At 40.6% G+C, this 18,059-nt stretch overlaps 1 protein-coding gene across 1 annotated transcript in view; it reads right to left on the reverse strand.

The window, feature by feature from the left end:
* Nucleotides 1-18,059, reverse strand: part of zgc:154142 (uncharacterized protein LOC555481 homolog) — a 33,571-nt gene that overhangs the window by 3,087 nt on the left and 12,425 nt on the right. Inside the window, exons 8-21 of the mRNA XM_049571303.1 lie at nucleotides 16,115-16,327; nucleotides 13,589-13,729; nucleotides 10,038-10,283; nucleotides 9,681-9,866; nucleotides 7,483-7,592; nucleotides 5,896-5,996; nucleotides 4,898-5,175; nucleotides 4,524-4,687; nucleotides 4,242-4,425; nucleotides 3,915-4,133; nucleotides 1,119-1,253; nucleotides 815-1,036; nucleotides 526-708; nucleotides 162-274 (exon numbers count right to left, since the gene is read on the reverse strand). Coding sequence (XP_049427260.1) covers nucleotides 162-274; nucleotides 526-708; nucleotides 815-1,036; nucleotides 1,119-1,253; nucleotides 3,915-4,133; nucleotides 4,242-4,425; nucleotides 4,524-4,687; nucleotides 4,898-5,175; nucleotides 5,896-5,996; nucleotides 7,483-7,592; nucleotides 9,681-9,866; nucleotides 10,038-10,283; nucleotides 13,589-13,729; nucleotides 16,115-16,327 — 2,495 coding nt within the window. The remainder of the gene's footprint in view (nucleotides 1-161; nucleotides 275-525; nucleotides 709-814; nucleotides 1,037-1,118; nucleotides 1,254-3,914; nucleotides 4,134-4,241; nucleotides 4,426-4,523; nucleotides 4,688-4,897; nucleotides 5,176-5,895; nucleotides 5,997-7,482; nucleotides 7,593-9,680; nucleotides 9,867-10,037; nucleotides 10,284-13,588; nucleotides 13,730-16,114; nucleotides 16,328-18,059) is intronic.

Raw genomic sequence — 18,059 nt, forward strand, 5'->3', positions numbered from 1 at the left:
GCAATGGCGGCATGCTGTCCAAAATCATGGTGTGGAACAGCATGATGCCTAAGTTGTTAAGTTCTGTGTAAAAATGCAAAGGCAGCATAAAGGAGGGACTTTGTAGTGGCCCTATAGTACAATCTCTGTGTAAACAGAGCTAGAGAAACAGCTGACAGTACCTGCATGGAGACTTGCCAGGGCCAAGAGTGGGGGATCGCCTCTTCCCCATTAACCACTCTTGGGGTGGCTGTACTGGGTTTCACCTCTGGGTTTCCACAATCTACTGGCCAGTCTGGGAAGAGAAAATATAAAGTTAAATGATCTATAAATAAGCTATCATCTGCCTGTATTCATACAGGTAGAGTCAGTGGCAGACCCATTAAGTTCAGACATCAGGTAATCCACTTTTAGATCTTTTGTCTACAATTTTTTCCATCTGAGTGGAGCAAAACCTTTTAATTTTATCTCTCACCAAGCTCTATTTTGAAACTGGGAAGCTCACCAGATACATCAGAGACGGGGCCGCTGTGACCCTACACTCACCGATAGTGATATTGTCCCATGGGTTAGCAGGTGGAGGAGGCAAAGTTGGGATAATACTGGCATCAGTGGTCCAGTAACCACGAAAGCCTTTCTGTTGATCGGCTCCATTACTAAGGAAGCGAATGACGACTGTGTTGCCAGGGATGGTGATCGTGGGTGGAGGGACAAAGCCACAGAATCGACCTGCAGAACACATAACAAAGAGTTTTTTTCATTGTGCAGGCATTGATGCTGATAACGCTGACCTGTACAGGAAAGGTAGAGAGAATAAACAAAAAGAATAACCAACCTAGTGATGCCATGCTGTCTCCATTAAAGATCTCCACGTAGTCGACACAATTTCCGAACATGTTAACAGCTTGCAGCTCAAAGTGAGTGAAGGCTACATGGACACTTTTTGCTGAAGGAATGGTAATGCGCCACGTGCACACAGACTGGGCTTGGTAGTCATTGGGCCAGTTAGGAGATATGATTTCACCCTGATTACTGCTGAAGCTCCCTCCACAAGGGGCTGAAACAAATGAGATGCATTACTTTTGAGTGGAGTCTTATTCCCTCAGCGTCTTGTCAGATACACTTTTCTCCTGTCTTACCCTCTGTAGGGTCCACTGCCCTCCAGGTGGCAGTAAAGCCTGTGTCCACCACCTTGTCATTGGAGGAGAAGCTGATGTGAAGCATGTCTCCATCGCTCACCAGGTCTTTAGGCGGTACATGACTGCAGTGTGTGCCTGAGGAGAAATGAACATGAAGAACTGTTAGGCTGACATTTCTAAGGAACCTCTGTCCCTAAGAGCTTGTATATGATGTTATAAGTATAATAACATCTTTATTGCTTCCTATGCCTTTTTTAATATACATGCACAACCTATATACATTTATTTTTAATGCAATGTAAAAAAAAAATTAGGCCATTGCACACCGATTTTATAAAGTTCCAAAGAATGGGAAAGCTGCTTATAACGCAGATGCAGTTATCTATTTTGACCTTTTAAGGTTTTTATATGTAATCTCCACTCTTCAGTAGTGGAAGGGTTGACACAAGATGTGGTGGGGCCTTGGATTCTTTACTGTTGAGACAAAGAGCAGCCTGACACTACAGGTTTAACATATAAATCCAACTGATGGCCTCTCTTCTATGATTTTATCTCATAGAGCTATTTATACTTGGTTATTTATTCAGATGACAAAAGTGACAGACATCGTTTTGGTTCACGTTTTCAGCCTTGTTAGAGTGACATATTTCTATTAGCCTCCTGAATCCTGAACTTTTGTTTGGTTTGTATTTTTTAATTTCTCCTAGCTATTTGGGATCAGTAGGACCTGATAAGTATAAAAAAAAACCCTAAATACTATCAACGATAATAAAGTCCCACTGTCCTTCAATTGGGTGAAGATAAATTCCTTATGTCTTCAAACAAGTACTTTCTAATTAACAGCATCTTAGCTCGTTACCGTTGCTAGAATTGGTTACATCTGTTGGCATGTCAAATTACAAATGTTATTCATCATAAATAAACAAGTTTCAACCATTAAATTTGATCAGGTTTTGTACCTTGTCCATGTTTGTGTTGGAGTTAGCTGCAGACTGACTTGGCAGAGATGGCTGCCATCTTGTTTTTACATGGATTGGTGTATTGTGGTCTTACTGCCACTAGTTGGCACAAAAAAAGTGGCTACAAATGAGGACAGCAGGTCTAAATTACTTAACAGCACACATCTCCTGCTAGGTAGCAGACGTGACCATAGCAAAGAAGTGTAAAGTTGACGGCGAGGACCACTGCTTTCAGGAGCGGAAGAAAGTTTAATACATTTTCAATGACAGATGAAACAGTTGCATTTGTCTTGTTTGCTTGTGATTTTTTTTTTAATAATAATAACCTATATGATGCGAAAAGTAGCTGGCCTCCAGGTATTTTCACATGATCTAATCTTGCCCCCATTCAAAAATGTCACCCCTGTATCAGATGGATTATCACAACATTTTCTGAAGATATTTCGTGGTCCTCAGAGATTGCATGCTACTAACTCTGATGTGTCTGACACTTTTCCTCTAGTGCTACCATGAGGATGATGATTCAGAGTGACATATGTTAAAAGCTATTACATGGATTACTCTAAATATGACATGTCAACCTGTTCACATCCCAACTTGTCAAATACCCACGCTTTGTCAGTGGACCTGAATGTCAAAATATGATGCAACAGGTAGTCTCCTGCATTGGTTTTGGACATTCAAGGACAATATATCAGTTGACACTTATTACATGCATTCCAAATACATTTCTATTTTCATAGGAAATATACAGTTTCTGCTGGTTACATGCATACAGTATTTTTCAAAATAACTTACTATGTAGCTAATTTTTACATCTATTTCCTTAAATTTGATGAGCAACATGAGCATATGGTTAAGTTTAGAAAAAACATCTTTTTTGTTTGGCTTAAAATAAGCACAATTTTTACTAACTTAATATCACATTGGTGACATACGTCACTTATATAGCATGCTTCACATACTAGCACACTGCGTTGTTATTAAAATAACTCCACTGACTTTTGGTTTCACACAGGAAATGAACAGTGGGCTCCTGGGTGAAAGTCCAGTGTTGGTTTGACCCATCCATCTCCATTCTCACACACCCCACAAAGAATTTCTTACTCTGTATACTACGTTGCCACTAGTGTGAGAAATAGCCACTACCTGGTGTGTATCATACCACCACGAAGAGTGTCTCTGTACATCGGTACCTGATGCCGAAATCACTGACAAAGCATATTTGACGAAGTAGGAGTGAGAACAGGCTGGACTCCTCATTCATACATAACTAATAGAGACCATCTTGTGACGGGATGTCTCCAGCCACAACACAGCGATCTGTGTCTTAAAACAAATGTGAGCCATGGGCGTGAAGTGGCGGGGAAATGGCTCTTTCTCTGCTTTCTACCCCTCCTACTTCCAGTCTTCTTGCTGGTACCACACCCATCTTCAAACTCAACCTTCATTGTGACCTCAACTACACACCTGTAACGTTTCATAACTGTATCTTGCTCGGTTGTGGCGCTATCATGCCGACAAAATCTGACCACAGAGAGATACATTAACACTTGGCAAAGTACTCAAAACAGCTTCTGTGGTACTTCCTGCTACAATAGGTGTTTCCAGGACCACATTTTGTCATGATCACACACACGCACACACACACACACACACACACACTCTCTCTCTCTCTCAGATTCACAATGTGAAAACAATACCAGTGGTTGTGATGTTGTCGCAGTTGGTAATAAAACTGGAGTAATGGCAGAGTAACATAAACCAATCATATTAATGAATGACTCAGCAAATTCATTATCAGCTGGAGAGAAAAAGGAGGCAGATAATCACATACCTAAACTTCCTGCTCTGTCTCTGAGGCTGACTTTGTCATTTAAGCACATCTGACTCTCCTCCAGGGAGAAATTCTGGAAATGGAGGTGGACCAGTTTGCCGGAGGGCACCCGGATGTTCCACTGGCATCTGGCTTTGTTGTTGTAGCTGCCAGGGTAACCCATAGAGAACACGGTGCCTGCTGTACCATTCAAGTCCTTTGGCCCTCCACAGCCGGATGCTACACAGGAAAGACTGAAGGTGAAAACCGGCAATAAATTCTGCCTTTGTAGCCTACCTTATTTAGTTTATAAGCAAAGTGATCAGAATAGACCGGCTGGATCCATACTGTGCTCATTGTACATGTCTCTGCGGATGACATTGTTGATCCAGGGGAGGTAGGCGGAGAAGCGGGTGAACACGGAGGGCTTCTTATTCATAATACATCCAATAGGGCCGAAGCTGGTTATACCATGAACTTCCCACGGACTGGTGGGGGTATCTTGGCACACCAGAGGACCACCTGAATCTCCCTGTCAAAGTCGCGAATCAAAAACACCATCAGCATGTTGTTAGATACAAGTTAGAGTAAAGTTAGATATGTGGAAATCATCTCATTGACTTGTTTTACCTGACAGACGGACTTGAGCTCATCAGGCAGGGTGTAACCACAGCAGATCATGGAGGTCTTAACCTGGAACCACCAGTAATCCATCCTCTTGCAGGTTTCATACGGCACAACAGGCAGAGCGACCTGGTTAAGGGTCTCAGCAACTTTAGGATTCACTGAATCACCTGATAATCCAAAGAAAACATCAGCTTGACACACTGTGGAGCATAAACAGGAGGTATTTGCACTTGAAGTCCAGCAGAGGGCATGCAAACTATGCAAAGAGGATTTTTTTTTTTTTTTTTTTTTTTTACTTATGAGGGTTGAGTGTCTCCTCAAGAGGTGTATTATTGTATTAAATGAATAAAATAATGAATTTAAATATGTAACAGCACCGGTCTCATCTCCCCAGCCGGTGGCGTAGCACTTCTTGCCCCCAGGCAGGACTTCATCGTCAGGAGGAAGGCAGGCGTACGAGATCTCCTCACTGGGTATCACCTCCCCGTCTAACCTGACCAGAGCAATGTCAAACTCCACCGTGGGCACTGTGGGATACTTGAAACCCTCATGGCGATAGATGCCAGTCACATTGAAGCAGCGCTCACTCGGCTCCGTGTTGTTCAAGTTGTGTTTGCCGAGGCACATGTGCCAACGCTGCAGCTCATCAGCGTAGCTGTGTAAGAAATCAGCATATTATTCAATAATATCAGCTCACACAGTGTACAGGCCACCTCAAGGTACATCACTGTCACTACACCACAGAAGCTGACTCTGGTTTTACAAAAACATATACATTTGTACCATACACAGCATATTCTGAGTTCTCCGTGGCACATAACCTTGTCTACCTCCTTGCTCACAGCAGTAAACTACATGTACAGTGCACAGGCTCCTCAGTGCACCAGCATTTCTCTCCTCTGTCGACCATTAGCCGAGGCGTTGAGGCATCACTAACAAGGCATTGCTTTTTCACTATAATAAGCCTGAGGTGAAAGCACAGACACCAACAACTGCCTTCGGAGATTACACAAATGGGCTTCCAGGAAGTTTGAGAAAACTTCACGGAATAAAGTGGCAATAAAAATCTGGATTTCTGTACTTAGCTCTTTTTTTTTTTTGTTTTGTTTACTAGATTCATTTTTTCAGTATTTCTGCTTTTGAAGGGAGGATAGTGATAGCCTGGAGAGAGTCAGGAAAGGCAGAGGAAAGAGAGGGGATTACATGCAGCAGAGGGCCCTGACTGGAATCAAACCCTTGCAGCTGCAGTCAGAACCCAGCTTTGACATGGTGCAGCCGCTCTACCAGGGGAGCTGATTGGGCTTCAACTTGAACATCTCTTAAAAAGAAAAAAGTGCATGTACTGTACATAAAAATGATGAAACAGAACATTTACTTTATGAAGCAGTGGGCGGCTGTGAGTACCCAGTTCTTATGGATAAGAGTACCACCACAGGTGTGGAAGAACGTGGGCTCTGGACGACTGGCCGGCCAGACCTGAAGCAAACACACACAACGACAAGCACACAAGAAGCCATTAGAGATATTTACATGCACGCCATCAATACAGATATAATTAACTCATGTCATTTTTTGAAAGTGTATATCAATGCAGTTAGTAGTGGCATTGTTACTACTTTCTTTCTGTCTGCCTGATTGTATGTTCATCTTTTTAAATGTTTGAAATAAATATCAAATCAGTCAATTAATATGAGATAATAGAGGGACATATGAGGATGGCATACATTACTCATTGATATGCACTGTACTTGATTATACTGCCAGGATTACAGTGCCATGAGATATTTTTTGGTGTCCATAAATATGCACCAAAATTGGCTACAGTGGGAGACATGGGATGGGAATCATGTGAGGCTTGTTGTAAGATATGTACAGCTCAGTTTTGGAATTGCTTACTTGATATGGATGAAAGTAGGTTGACGAGGCAAATATTTATGAGGTAAACAAATTGTTGGTTCCTGGTTTAAAGATATATTCACATTGTTTTACAATTCAGGAGTTTTTTTAATAATGAAAAGCTCAGTATTGGTTTGTTTAGAGAGTCTGTGTTTGCCAAGGACAGAGGACAGCAGGCTGACGATATATGGGCTAAACTAAAACTGCTTTTTTGATGAAAACTGAATATGATGTGGAGAATTGTGCTGTATATTATTTGTCTACAAAGCAAAGATCTCTACTTGCTCAGCTGAAATCTATTTTTTTTTTACCTTGCACTGTTGAAACTGGACGGTATGTTAATTTAGAAGAAGAAAAGTAGGATCTGTCCAATGTGTTGTCTAAACAATACAGAAAATGAATTCCATTTAATTTTCTACTGTCCATTTGTTTGTGTTTCTATTGTTTCTTTTGTTTCCTTTTTCACATGTTTTGTTTTGTACATGTAAGACTGGAAGATGTTTGTACTCTTGCGTTTATATTTTGCACACTTTTTGGTACAATGCATGTATTTGTACATATTTAATATATTTTATTTCTTAAATTTCTTCTTATATTTCTGTATTTTCTTAAAATGTTCTTATATTTTTATAATTATTAGTCCATACCCATTGGTAGCTTTGTCACCTTCTACCTATTCCAATCCTCAATACCTATGTGCAGTTTCACATAGATTGACCATGTCAGTGAGTAGAAAAACGTGGAACAGACACACACACAGACAGACACACCCAGACAGAGTTTTCGTCATTATGTAGTAAGATTGGTAAATATGGTGTTATATTTTGTAATATAGCACTTTTTTTCTTGTATACTTCTTGTTTTATTTATAATTTCTCATAGTTTCTCTATGTCTGTATAGTAGTCTGTGGAATCAGCCAAAATAGGCATGACACCTAAAAAAAAATTAATGAGTGAGTAATATCACATTAGGATTAATCAATAACTGCCGTATCTCAATCACTGATATCCTGTACTGTACATTCTTACATAATGTTCTCTACATTTATGAGCGGCAGTCTCTCACCTGCATGGACACTTGCCAGGGCCAGGAGTGCGGCCTGGCCGTCTCTCCGTTCACAATGCGTGACACAACAACAGGAGGAATGGCTGGTTTCCCACATGTGGCGGGCCATTCTAGGAAATAAGGGGGAAAAAATCATTGTAATCCATCCTGTGCCTGGTTGCATGTATTCATTTGTTTGTTTGTTTGTGTATAAACAAAGCCTGAATATACAGTAGATATCTGCAGCTAACTGATAAACCTGTGTGTTGTAGGGATGTGGGTTTAGATCACTGGCACTTATGCTCTCATTCATATTTTTTTAAATACTTAATTAACCATGCCAGCTTGACACTCCTGTCCATGTGTTTTTGGCTTTCACTAATCTACTAGTCTGCAGTAATGTATTAATTCAGTGTACATGCAAACATAATACCATGCTCCTGTTGTCACCAAACAATGGGTCATGGACTAGACATAAAAAAATAAATAAATCTCCATTTTCAGGCCAGACTCCTCGACATCACAACATCAGTACGCATGAAGATATAAATTTCTTTTGGTGGTCTAAGGAGTTGACACTAAATTGTCCCAGTCACTCTTATCCCACATTTTCTCCCCTTCATCTCTCACTCTGTCTTTGTCTTCTTTCGCCCAGCACACAGGGCACCTCTGGTCAGAGACTGGGTGGAAAAAACCCCCCAGAGGCAGCAGAGTCCATCTATAAAACTCTATTTCAGCAATTGGCTTGGCAGGCGCCTGGGCCACCTGGGGCTCGTCGCTGGGTGAAGAATGAGGATCGGGTGACAGCCAGCTAGGACGGAGAGTGAAGCACTAGGCCACTTCACATTGTGTTCTCAGCACATCATATCACCTTGTTTTACTGCACATCTGGGCGCAGCAAGGGGGAGATGGGAGAGGAGGGGGGTGTGAAGAAGGGGTGAGGAGAGGAGGGAGCATGAATATAAAGGCAGGCCTCTGTGCAGCCTCTAAGCAGCTGTTTGAAACTAAATGTTGGTCAGTGTGACTGGTGGAAAATGCAGCTCTGCTAACCTGAAGACAGTGTGTGATATAACTAGAGAGATCAGTCGCCACAGAATATTAAATTTAAGGCTAAATCATCAGACATATTTTGCAGATAAAATACACATTTACTGTAAAAAATACTTAGTTGTACTACAGTATACTGCTGCTATGTGAAATCTGGTAATATCTGGGGCTGTGACTTACTATTATTTGCAGTATTAGGTCGTCTGTCTACTGTTTTCCAATAAATAAATTAGTAGTTCAGTCCATAAGTTGTCCAAAACACAAACTCAACTACTGTATTCACAGTGATTATGCAACAAAGAAAGGAAGCAAATCCTCACATAGAAGCCGAAACTTGAATTGTTTATGTTGCATTGTCAACAGAAAGTGTATTAAAGTGTATTAAATCAATTATTAAAATGGCTGACTAATTGTTTTGGCACTTAAAGCTACAGCTGGTGACTTTTATTAAAATAACTTTATGTCATATTTGCTGAAACTGTCAGTATATCCATGATGGTATAGTACATGAGACAGAAAGTATATGAGTTTCAGCACTCTATTTTTTCAGATTTGGGTGAGAGTTCTTCATGTTTACTAATATTTTTGGACTGTCTTAGACCATTGGAACAACATGGATGAATTTTGAAAATGGGCGTAGTTCCCTTTTCATTGATAAAGCAGCTTCTGCGAGGAAATGTAACTAAACAAAAACACAACATCTTGTTTAAATTACTGCAATGTAACTACACATCCAATAGTTATGACCAACATTAGCTTAATTTGGAATTGTGTATCTGTTTATGTGACAAAACTTAAATTGAATGGGTATTCTCTTTTTAGCTCTGTTTCGTAATCCAAGCAAACACACTCGACTATGTTCACCAGCTCGACGCTACCTTTTTCTGTCTGCTGTTTGGTGCTGAACAGGAAGTGTGTACCATCACTTTATCAAAGCCTGAGTGCTGCAAACAGCTGCTGTGCTTGGAAATAAGGGTTGATGAGAAATTAGTTGCGAGCTACAGAACCAAAACAATGCTGAGGAAAACTTCAGTGTCACGTGGGTTCATCACTACAAGTTAATCTATTGTTAACATGAAACATGTATATTTGTACAGTTTTAAATGAACTCTTAACATTGTGGTGTAAATCACATGTTTGAAAACTGTCTCAGGCTCAGATAGATACTGCACCTATGGGGATGTTGTCCCAGGGGTTGGTCGGAGCAGGCGGCTCAGTGGGAGCAGGCAAACTGGGGTCTGTTGTCCAGTAGGCCCTGAAGCCTTTGGCCTCAGTAAACAAGTCTGTATGGAAACGGATCACCAGCCTGGTGCCTCTTGTCTTAATGGTACGAGGCAGCTTAGTCCCACAAAATGGACCTAAAATAAAAGAGTTATTTGTCCATAATGAAGTGACACAGAGGTTTACAATTAACTGCTAAAGTGAATTGAAATGGGGTAAATTAATTCCTTGTGATTTCAATGTGACTGACTCTCATGAAAAATCCTATCAGTTTTGGGATCATGTAGTAATTACACAAACAAACTTACCATACTTTTGAAGCAGCGCATTAGTCAAACCATTGATGTCGTACAGCATTACGTTATCGTAGCATTTGGACGTCAGGATATCTTTGGCTTCGAGGTCAAAATGGGTGAACGTCAGTGTGATTTTTTTCCCCAAAGGCACAGCGATGTTCCACATGCACTCGGTGTTGGCTTTGTAGTTCATGGGCCAGTTCTGGGACTTGATAACTCCGGTTTCCTCTTTGGAAGAAAAGCCACAGCCCTGGATTTCTGACAGGGGAAGAGGGAGTGATGGGTGATCGTAATTAGATAAGTGTAGATGAGCTACAATATCTGCCTGTGAAAAGAGAGTCTTGAGAGTAAATCTCATGATGACAAAATGTAAACAAAGGATCATGCTAAAGTAGAAGCTTAACCTGATTGGTTAAAGCTAAATTTATAACTCATTTAGTTGGTGCTGATACATACATGCAGTTTAGGAGAGTATAAAAAAAGTTATCAGAACAAAAGAGCATTTCTGGGTATTAACCTGGGTGTTTCATTTACTCAAGTACTCATGTATTAATAGAGTGAGACTACTTTGCAGGTATTTATACCTTAATTCAGTTTGTGGTCATTTATAGGTTTCTTTATTAGATTTCAGAAGCAAATACTGAACTTTGTACCCCTCTATTTTTTTCTACATTAAACATTTTACATACAAAATACTCAGCTAATAAAATAAAGCTAATGTTGTTATGCGTAAGACCAGGGTTGCTCGACTTGCTTTGCTTGGGGGCCACTTTTGCAAAATGACAGGAGGCCAGGGGCCACTTAATAAACAGTTATTAATAATATATAAGATAAAAGAAATAAACAGGGCAAATCCACTTGCAGCAGCATCAGCAGCACACAGGTTTAGGTGTAAGCAGGGGCGTTTCTGGGATTTGAGGACATTCAGGGCTCAGTCTGGACCCTGCATCCTCCACTGGCACTTTTTATTTATTTATTTATTTATTTATTTATTTAAATAAACAAGCTCTATTTTTATGTTTTTATGCACTCTGGCATCATATTTACATTCTAAGTACAAAAATTCCCCAGTGTGAATCAATTTATATTCATTGTGAATTAGAAAATGGTCGTTGAGCCAATGCACTTTTCAAAACAGAGTTACAAAGTGCTTTGCATGTCATTAATGTAATAAAAGACAGTCTAAATGAACTTAAAACTCAAGTAAAATCAGGAAAGGCTCTCTGATAAAAGTACATTTTAAGATGGGCCTTAAAAGAGATCACTGACTCGGCCGACCTGATTTCTTCAGGCAGATTGTTCCAGAGCCTCAGGGCCCTGACAGCAAACGCTCTGTCCCCTTTGGTTTTCAGCCGGGCCTCTGGAACAGACAAAAGACCTCTGCCCAAGGACCTCAAAGTACGTCCTGGCGTGTACTGCAATAAGGGGTTGAAGATACAGCTGGGAGAGAGACCATGCAGAGCCTTAATTTAAAACATACTGGGAGCCAGTGTAAAGACGCTAAACTGGAGTGATGTGATCACGTTTCTTGGTTCTGGTTAAAAGCCTGGCAGCTGAATTCTGCACAGTCTAAACTAGTCGATTAAGAGATTTTTGATTCGAGCAAGAAATAGATTTTGCTGATAATCTGTATGCATTTTTATTTGAGTAAAAAGCAGTGCATTTTGTTGTGAAAAAGTCTTTCTACACTGTTATATAGCTACTTTATCAATTTTTATATTCACTAAGGAAACTTGTTTCACCTTTATACGTGAGGTCTCGAATCATTTTCATGCCTGATAATCATCATAAAAAAAGATAAAGAAGTTTTTATCATGAGTTTTATGCTTCACTGTACTCTGACCTGTGTTTTCACTGAGTTCATACTGCTTACACAATGACTAACTGTGCCATACTACCATACTATATAGCAGTGGTTCCCAACTGGTGGGTCTCGGGCCAGTTCTGAATGGCCCACAAGTGACCCCCAAAGAATGTCAAGTTTGTAAAAAAACACACTTTATTTTGAAGTAGAGCGAATTTCCGGCACAGAGCTTTTATTTTGAAGTGCTGTTCCCTGCTGTAGACTTAGTGACTAACGGACAGCTACATGGCAGAGGCAGCAAACTAGCTCAAGGACATGGCCAAAGGCGAGTATGATACTGAATACATTGAACTGTGTGGACCTTGAAGTAATGACTAAGGAGAAATCTGGACCCAGTGGCTGGACCAGTTGGAAACCACTGCTATAACGTATGCCAAGTTAGTTCATTCCTCAATAGACCCAGTTTATTTGATTTATATTACAGTTTAATATACCCATATCTAATCCACTGTAATATTGTTTGGGCTAATACAAACCCCACCAAACTCCATAAACTCCACTTACTCCAAAAACGTTTTGTTAGAGCGGCTACAAATTCAAACACTAATGCTCCATCCTCTCCTCTATTTTCTAAACTGAGGATCATAACCATATCTGATATCAGTATCATGCACATCTGCATTTTCATCTGTAAGGCAATTCACCAAAGTCATGAATCACCCAATCACTTTCAACAATATTTTTGTAGGAATTCCAGTATCAACTCATATGCAACAAGACAAGCAGGACACCTGCATCTCCCCCACTGCCATAGCAGCAGAGGGCAATTCACTATTAAATATAAAGGGATCACACAGTGGAATGAACATCATAATCTTGCAGACAACACCCCCTCCTTGTCTATATTTAAAAAGAGATTATTGATGAAACTATTTAAACACTATGTTTAACAGTTTACTAGGATTAGTCGATCGTGGTACAGTTATTTTGTTTAAAATTTTTTGATCCGTTTAATTTTTTTTGTTTAAATTTCTTCTTTCCTATTTCATTTTTGTTTCTCATATTTAACCTTATTTTATTTATTATTTTTATTATTATTATTATTATGTATTTACTCTTTACCCCATAAGATGTACATTATTCATTTTCCTTGACTAAACAAGGTCAGGGTGGGGTCAATTTATAAGCCCTCCTCGGGTTTCTAACCTCACCTGCACCTTCCCTAAGACACTCTCTCTATAATTTGTTCCTCTTATATGTGCAAATAAATAAACAATAAACAGAAAAAAACATTTAGTATGTCCCAGTACATAGTATATCAAATGCAGCATACCGAAAATACCAGGATGTTCTACTACATCCGGTCTGATTTTGCAGTATGTCAGCCAGTGTGCTTCTCTGGCTATTCTGACCCACGATCCTCTGCGCAGCGGACGATAGGCACATCGACTAACCCGCAGATGACAGCTCGACAGCTTACTGACAGCTGGTACAGTAATATGTCTTGATTGTGTGCATACTGACTGCACATACTTTTTAAGGGAAGCTGCAGTACATACTAAAAGTAAAAAAGTACGTGATTCAGAATGCACCCCAAGCAGCTGTTATACACATGTGACAGAGGAGTGAGATGTTTTAACCTTAATGAGATGCCTCAGGTGTGAGTGTGTTCCTGTTTGTGCCACAGGTGTGACAGTGTCCTCTGTGTGTGTGTGTGTGTGTGTGTGTGTGTGTGTGTGAGTGTAAGTCCTTGGCATACCTGCGATATCCTCAGGATACACAGCATCCCACCTGGCAGAGAATCCTCGGTCTGTGAGGCGACTGTCAGACTGGAAGGTGACAGATATTGTGTCACTGGCACTGACCACCAGCGGGGGAAGGAGGTAGCCACAGTGTGTGCCTGGGAGGGAGGGAGGGAGGGAGGGAGAGGAAGGACGGGGGTAAAAGATGGAGTTAATGGAGAGAGTAAAGTCGGGAATGGTGTGATGCTTCGGAGATGGATAAGGGGAGAGTGATAAATACTGTAAGCACTACTGGGTGTAAGTAGGTGTGACACTGAGTGTGTCGGGTGTGGTTAGCGGTTGATGGATGGTGATGGGGATGCTGAAACACAAACAAATGAAGGTGACTTTATTGTGTGTGAGTGTGACTTCATCAACACAATGTCAGCAGAAAAACACTGTTTTTACCAAGAGCCTATAAACACAACAGACAGCCTGAACATTTAATGCTCTTAAAATGCAAGAAGCTAACATTAGCCACTAAATGCTAATGTCCATACCAGACCAGGTAAGACTCTGATGAGCTATGATGCATGTCATTAATTGTAAATTTAAAGTTTAATTTAATTTAATTTCTGTCCCGCTTTAAGGGATTTTTGAAGTTAATGACTTTTCACACTCAAAACCTTGAACTGTGTTTCATCTCTCTCTGCATTCCACATATCTACACACACACTCCTGAAATAACAGTAGGCTTAGGACGCACCATTCTCACCACCTATGTGTACTTGTACCTCAGTGCTTTAGTCCTTGAGAACTCAGCAACAGATAACGCTGTATCAGCCTCGCTGCAGCCACTGAAGTGAATAATGAGGTGAGGCAATGTATAGTTTGCTGGGCTCTTTGCAAAGAAGATCCTAATCAACAGTTTTACAGCAGGGGGCAGATATTGAGCTATGCTGTAGCACCAGAGCTGTTAGCAAGGTGCAACAAACACAAGTCAAAGTCCTCATATTTAACAGCAGGTTATATTCTGAACAGGAGAATGTTAATCTCAGAGAGATAAGTATCTTTACTGGCTTTTAATCCAAGATAAAATCATGGCTAAAATCAACCCAATCATGCATCCATCAATCATAAACTGTCAAACACTGGCTCATTGTTCACTGGTTCGTAATCTTGTTGTTATTGTCGTGTCTTAACATTGTGATTTTATTGTTGCCATTGTGTCTTAATAGTGTGGAACTTTGTTATTGTTGTTGTCTGAAGATGTTGCTCTGTGACGATGTTTTTGTTTGTATCCATGTGTGCTTGTCTGTTTTATACTATAGTGTTAGATTTCTGTCTTAACACTATATGTTTTCTGTTCCTTCTCAGGGACTACAGATGAAAATTAGCTAGTAGCTAACTCGGTATGGCTGAGAGCTGTGCACTGTCCCTGTTAAATAAACAAATAAAATAAATAAATAAATAAATAAATAACTGCTTGTTGGGCTGCTTGTTTGCTCTGTTTATCTCTAACAGAAAAAGTGAAAATTTTCTGAGATGATCTGAGATGCATTTGGGAGTCAAAACTTAAAGGCACACAGATATGCAGAATGTGAAACTTGTAAATCGTTAATTGTTAATCTGTTTGCTATTGTGGTAGCATGTGAGTGCATGTGAGTCCCTATGTGAGTATCCCACTGGCAAGCTAATCGCTGCTGCTCTGCACAGAGCTAATGCAGTGGTTACTGCTGATACTGAGACAGCATCATTGCAAAAATGTGATCCTGAACACCCACCCTCCAGGACTCTGTCAGCACTGTTACCATTGTTAGCACTGTTCAGGCTGTTAGCACTGTTAGCTGCTAGCCACTGGCTCAGCCACTTCCATGTTGAGAGCCATGTGCAGACAGTCTCGGTTCAGGCTCTGAATGTCAAATGCAGCTCCTTTAAAAGAATACTTCACCTGCATAGTGATCATTTGTATATCAATTACTCACTGTCTGTGTGTTACCTTGGATATATGTGGACACTTTGTTTTCTAGCATACCACCACAGTGACTAAGGAATCCAATAAAGGCAAACATCTGTGTTGAACTGAAGTAATCAGGAATCTGCATTTAACAACTGCAAAGCTATAAGGAAACATCAGTTTACAAACTCTCACAAAACTTGTGCAGTATAATCCAAATTTTGCTTATCCAGTCGTACATTCAGTTCTTCCAAAACACATGCATCTTTGCCAAAAATATAAAACACTTCAGAAACACTTAAAACTGTGCTCAGCCAGAGCTCATATGCATGCATGTTCCCAAGTAAGCTACTTGGCCACGAGACTGACATGTACTGACATGTTTTAAATCGTGATATTTTCGTGAAAATGCATGTGTTTGGGAAGTACTGAACATAGGACTGGAGAAATGAGACTTTTTGGATTCTGCATTCACCATGTGAGAAAAACAAGGTAAATTACCACACAGTGAGTGCTTGTCATACACATGGTCAATTTAAGGGTTAAGTATTCCTTTGAATGAGAATTAAAAAAACGGAATTAATATATACATTATGTCATGGCTCACCTAATTGGCTGTAATTATCTGAGATGACCAGTTTGTCCTCCTTGCATTGTCCAGTCTCTCCTGTGATGGCCATGTCAGTGATCTGCAGTCTAACCAGGAATCCTTTGGGCACAGATATCTTCCAGGAGCTTCTCAGATGAGCAGGATATGGATTTGGGAAACCCACGGACTGGATCACTCCTTTACGGCCCTGGAGGATTGCTGGACCACCTCCTGCCCAATAACAGACAACAAAAGCTTGTTTTCTGTGCCTCTGAGCTCCAGTTAATACTCCAGTTTACTGTCTTTTTATAACTGATTAGGACCAGCTTGCTTTGATACAAAACTGCCCCATGAACAGGTTCATTATGTAGTACCCTAATTGGCCACTGGAGAGAACTGGTCTGTCTGCCAATTGCTTTAGTATAGTGATGAATAGATAAACCTCAAGGGGGATCTCCCCACTCCTACACACAGAGCTTGCATCCATCCTTGTTTGGGAGCTGTCACTTGATTAGAGCTGCGGGGAAAGCTGCACTGGGAGGCATAACAGTTATGTAATGTATATCAACAAGCTCTCATTGGCCAGAAAAACAGCACTCATAAATCATGTGAGCAAATAGATAATGTTATTATAGTTAATCGTGCATCAAGAGATAATTGATTTAGTCTGTCTGATAAATAGCTCTGAAGTCATCTGAAAAAAATGAAGGTCGTGATGGACGATTTTCTTGGAAAGCTCGAGCAGCAATATCGATACTGATGCTGTTTGGCAGTAAGGCAGAGAAATATATCTGACAGAGGTTGGACTAAGTGGGACCAAGCAAGTCTCAAGTATTTGGACTCAAATCCCAAGTCAAATCCTAAGTTGTAAACTTTGAGTTACAAGTCCTGAACAAGTCATAATATGTTCTACGCAAAATGTAATGCAATTTTAACAACAGGGTCACACCAGCTTAGCCTGGTAAAGCATTAATATTAATATGTAGCCTATTAAATTAACTAAAACTCAGTAAAGTACCATTAACATCTCTTGCAACGTGACTGGTTGCTGTCAGATTGGTTCAAACAAAGTTGATCTGGGAATTAGGTGTCAGCTTGCTGTGAGTGAATAGTGCAAATGTTAGTTGATTCAAGAAATGAAGGGAAATGAATTAATCAGTTGCACACTTTTTAAATAGCTTACTTTTTAATATTTGGGCTTAGAGGACAACACATTCTCACACCGACTTCGTCACATATCGGCGTTTGGTTACGGACCTTCCTCATCCACATACAATAAGAAAGGTACCCTGGGTGTGTTGGTTGTTAGCGCTCTGGGACGCCCATTATGTCAGACGCCTGTTACATGCATTGTCTTCTTTCAAAATATACTTCTGTTTTCACAGGAAATTTACCATTTACATACAGTCTTTCTCAAAATAAACGCACTAGGTCACAACACTGCAAATTGATGGTTTTTTTCCCCCTCCAACAACTAATGCACATGGTTGGGTGTAGACAACAGAAACACATGGTTAGGTTCCAGCAGCAAAACACCTGGTTTAGTTTAAGCAACAAAGACACCTGGTTAGGTTTAGGCAACAAAAACACCTGGTTAGGTTTAGGCAACAAAAACACCTGGTTAGGTTTAGGCAACAAAAACACCTGGTTAGGGGCGGCACGGTGGTGTGGTGGTTAGCACTCTCGCCTCACAGCAAGAGGGTTGCTGGTTCGATCCGGCTTCCTCCCACAGTCCAAAGACATGCAGATTGGGGACTAGGTTAATTGATAACTCTAAATTGTCCGTAGGTGTGAATGTGAGCGTGAGTGGTTGTTTGTCTCTATGTGTCAGCCCTGCGATAGTCTAGCGACCTGTCCAGGGTGTACCCTGCCTCTCGCCCGATGTCAGCTGGGATAGGCTCCAGCCCCCCCGCGACCCTCAAGAGGATAAAGCGGTTAGAAAATGAATGAATGAACACCTGGT

Source organism: Epinephelus fuscoguttatus, linkage group LG3 (genome assembly GCF_011397635.1).
Source record: "Epinephelus fuscoguttatus linkage group LG3, E.fuscoguttatus.final_Chr_v1".
Classification (NCBI taxonomy): Eukaryota; Metazoa; Chordata; class Actinopteri; order Perciformes; family Serranidae; genus Epinephelus; species Epinephelus fuscoguttatus.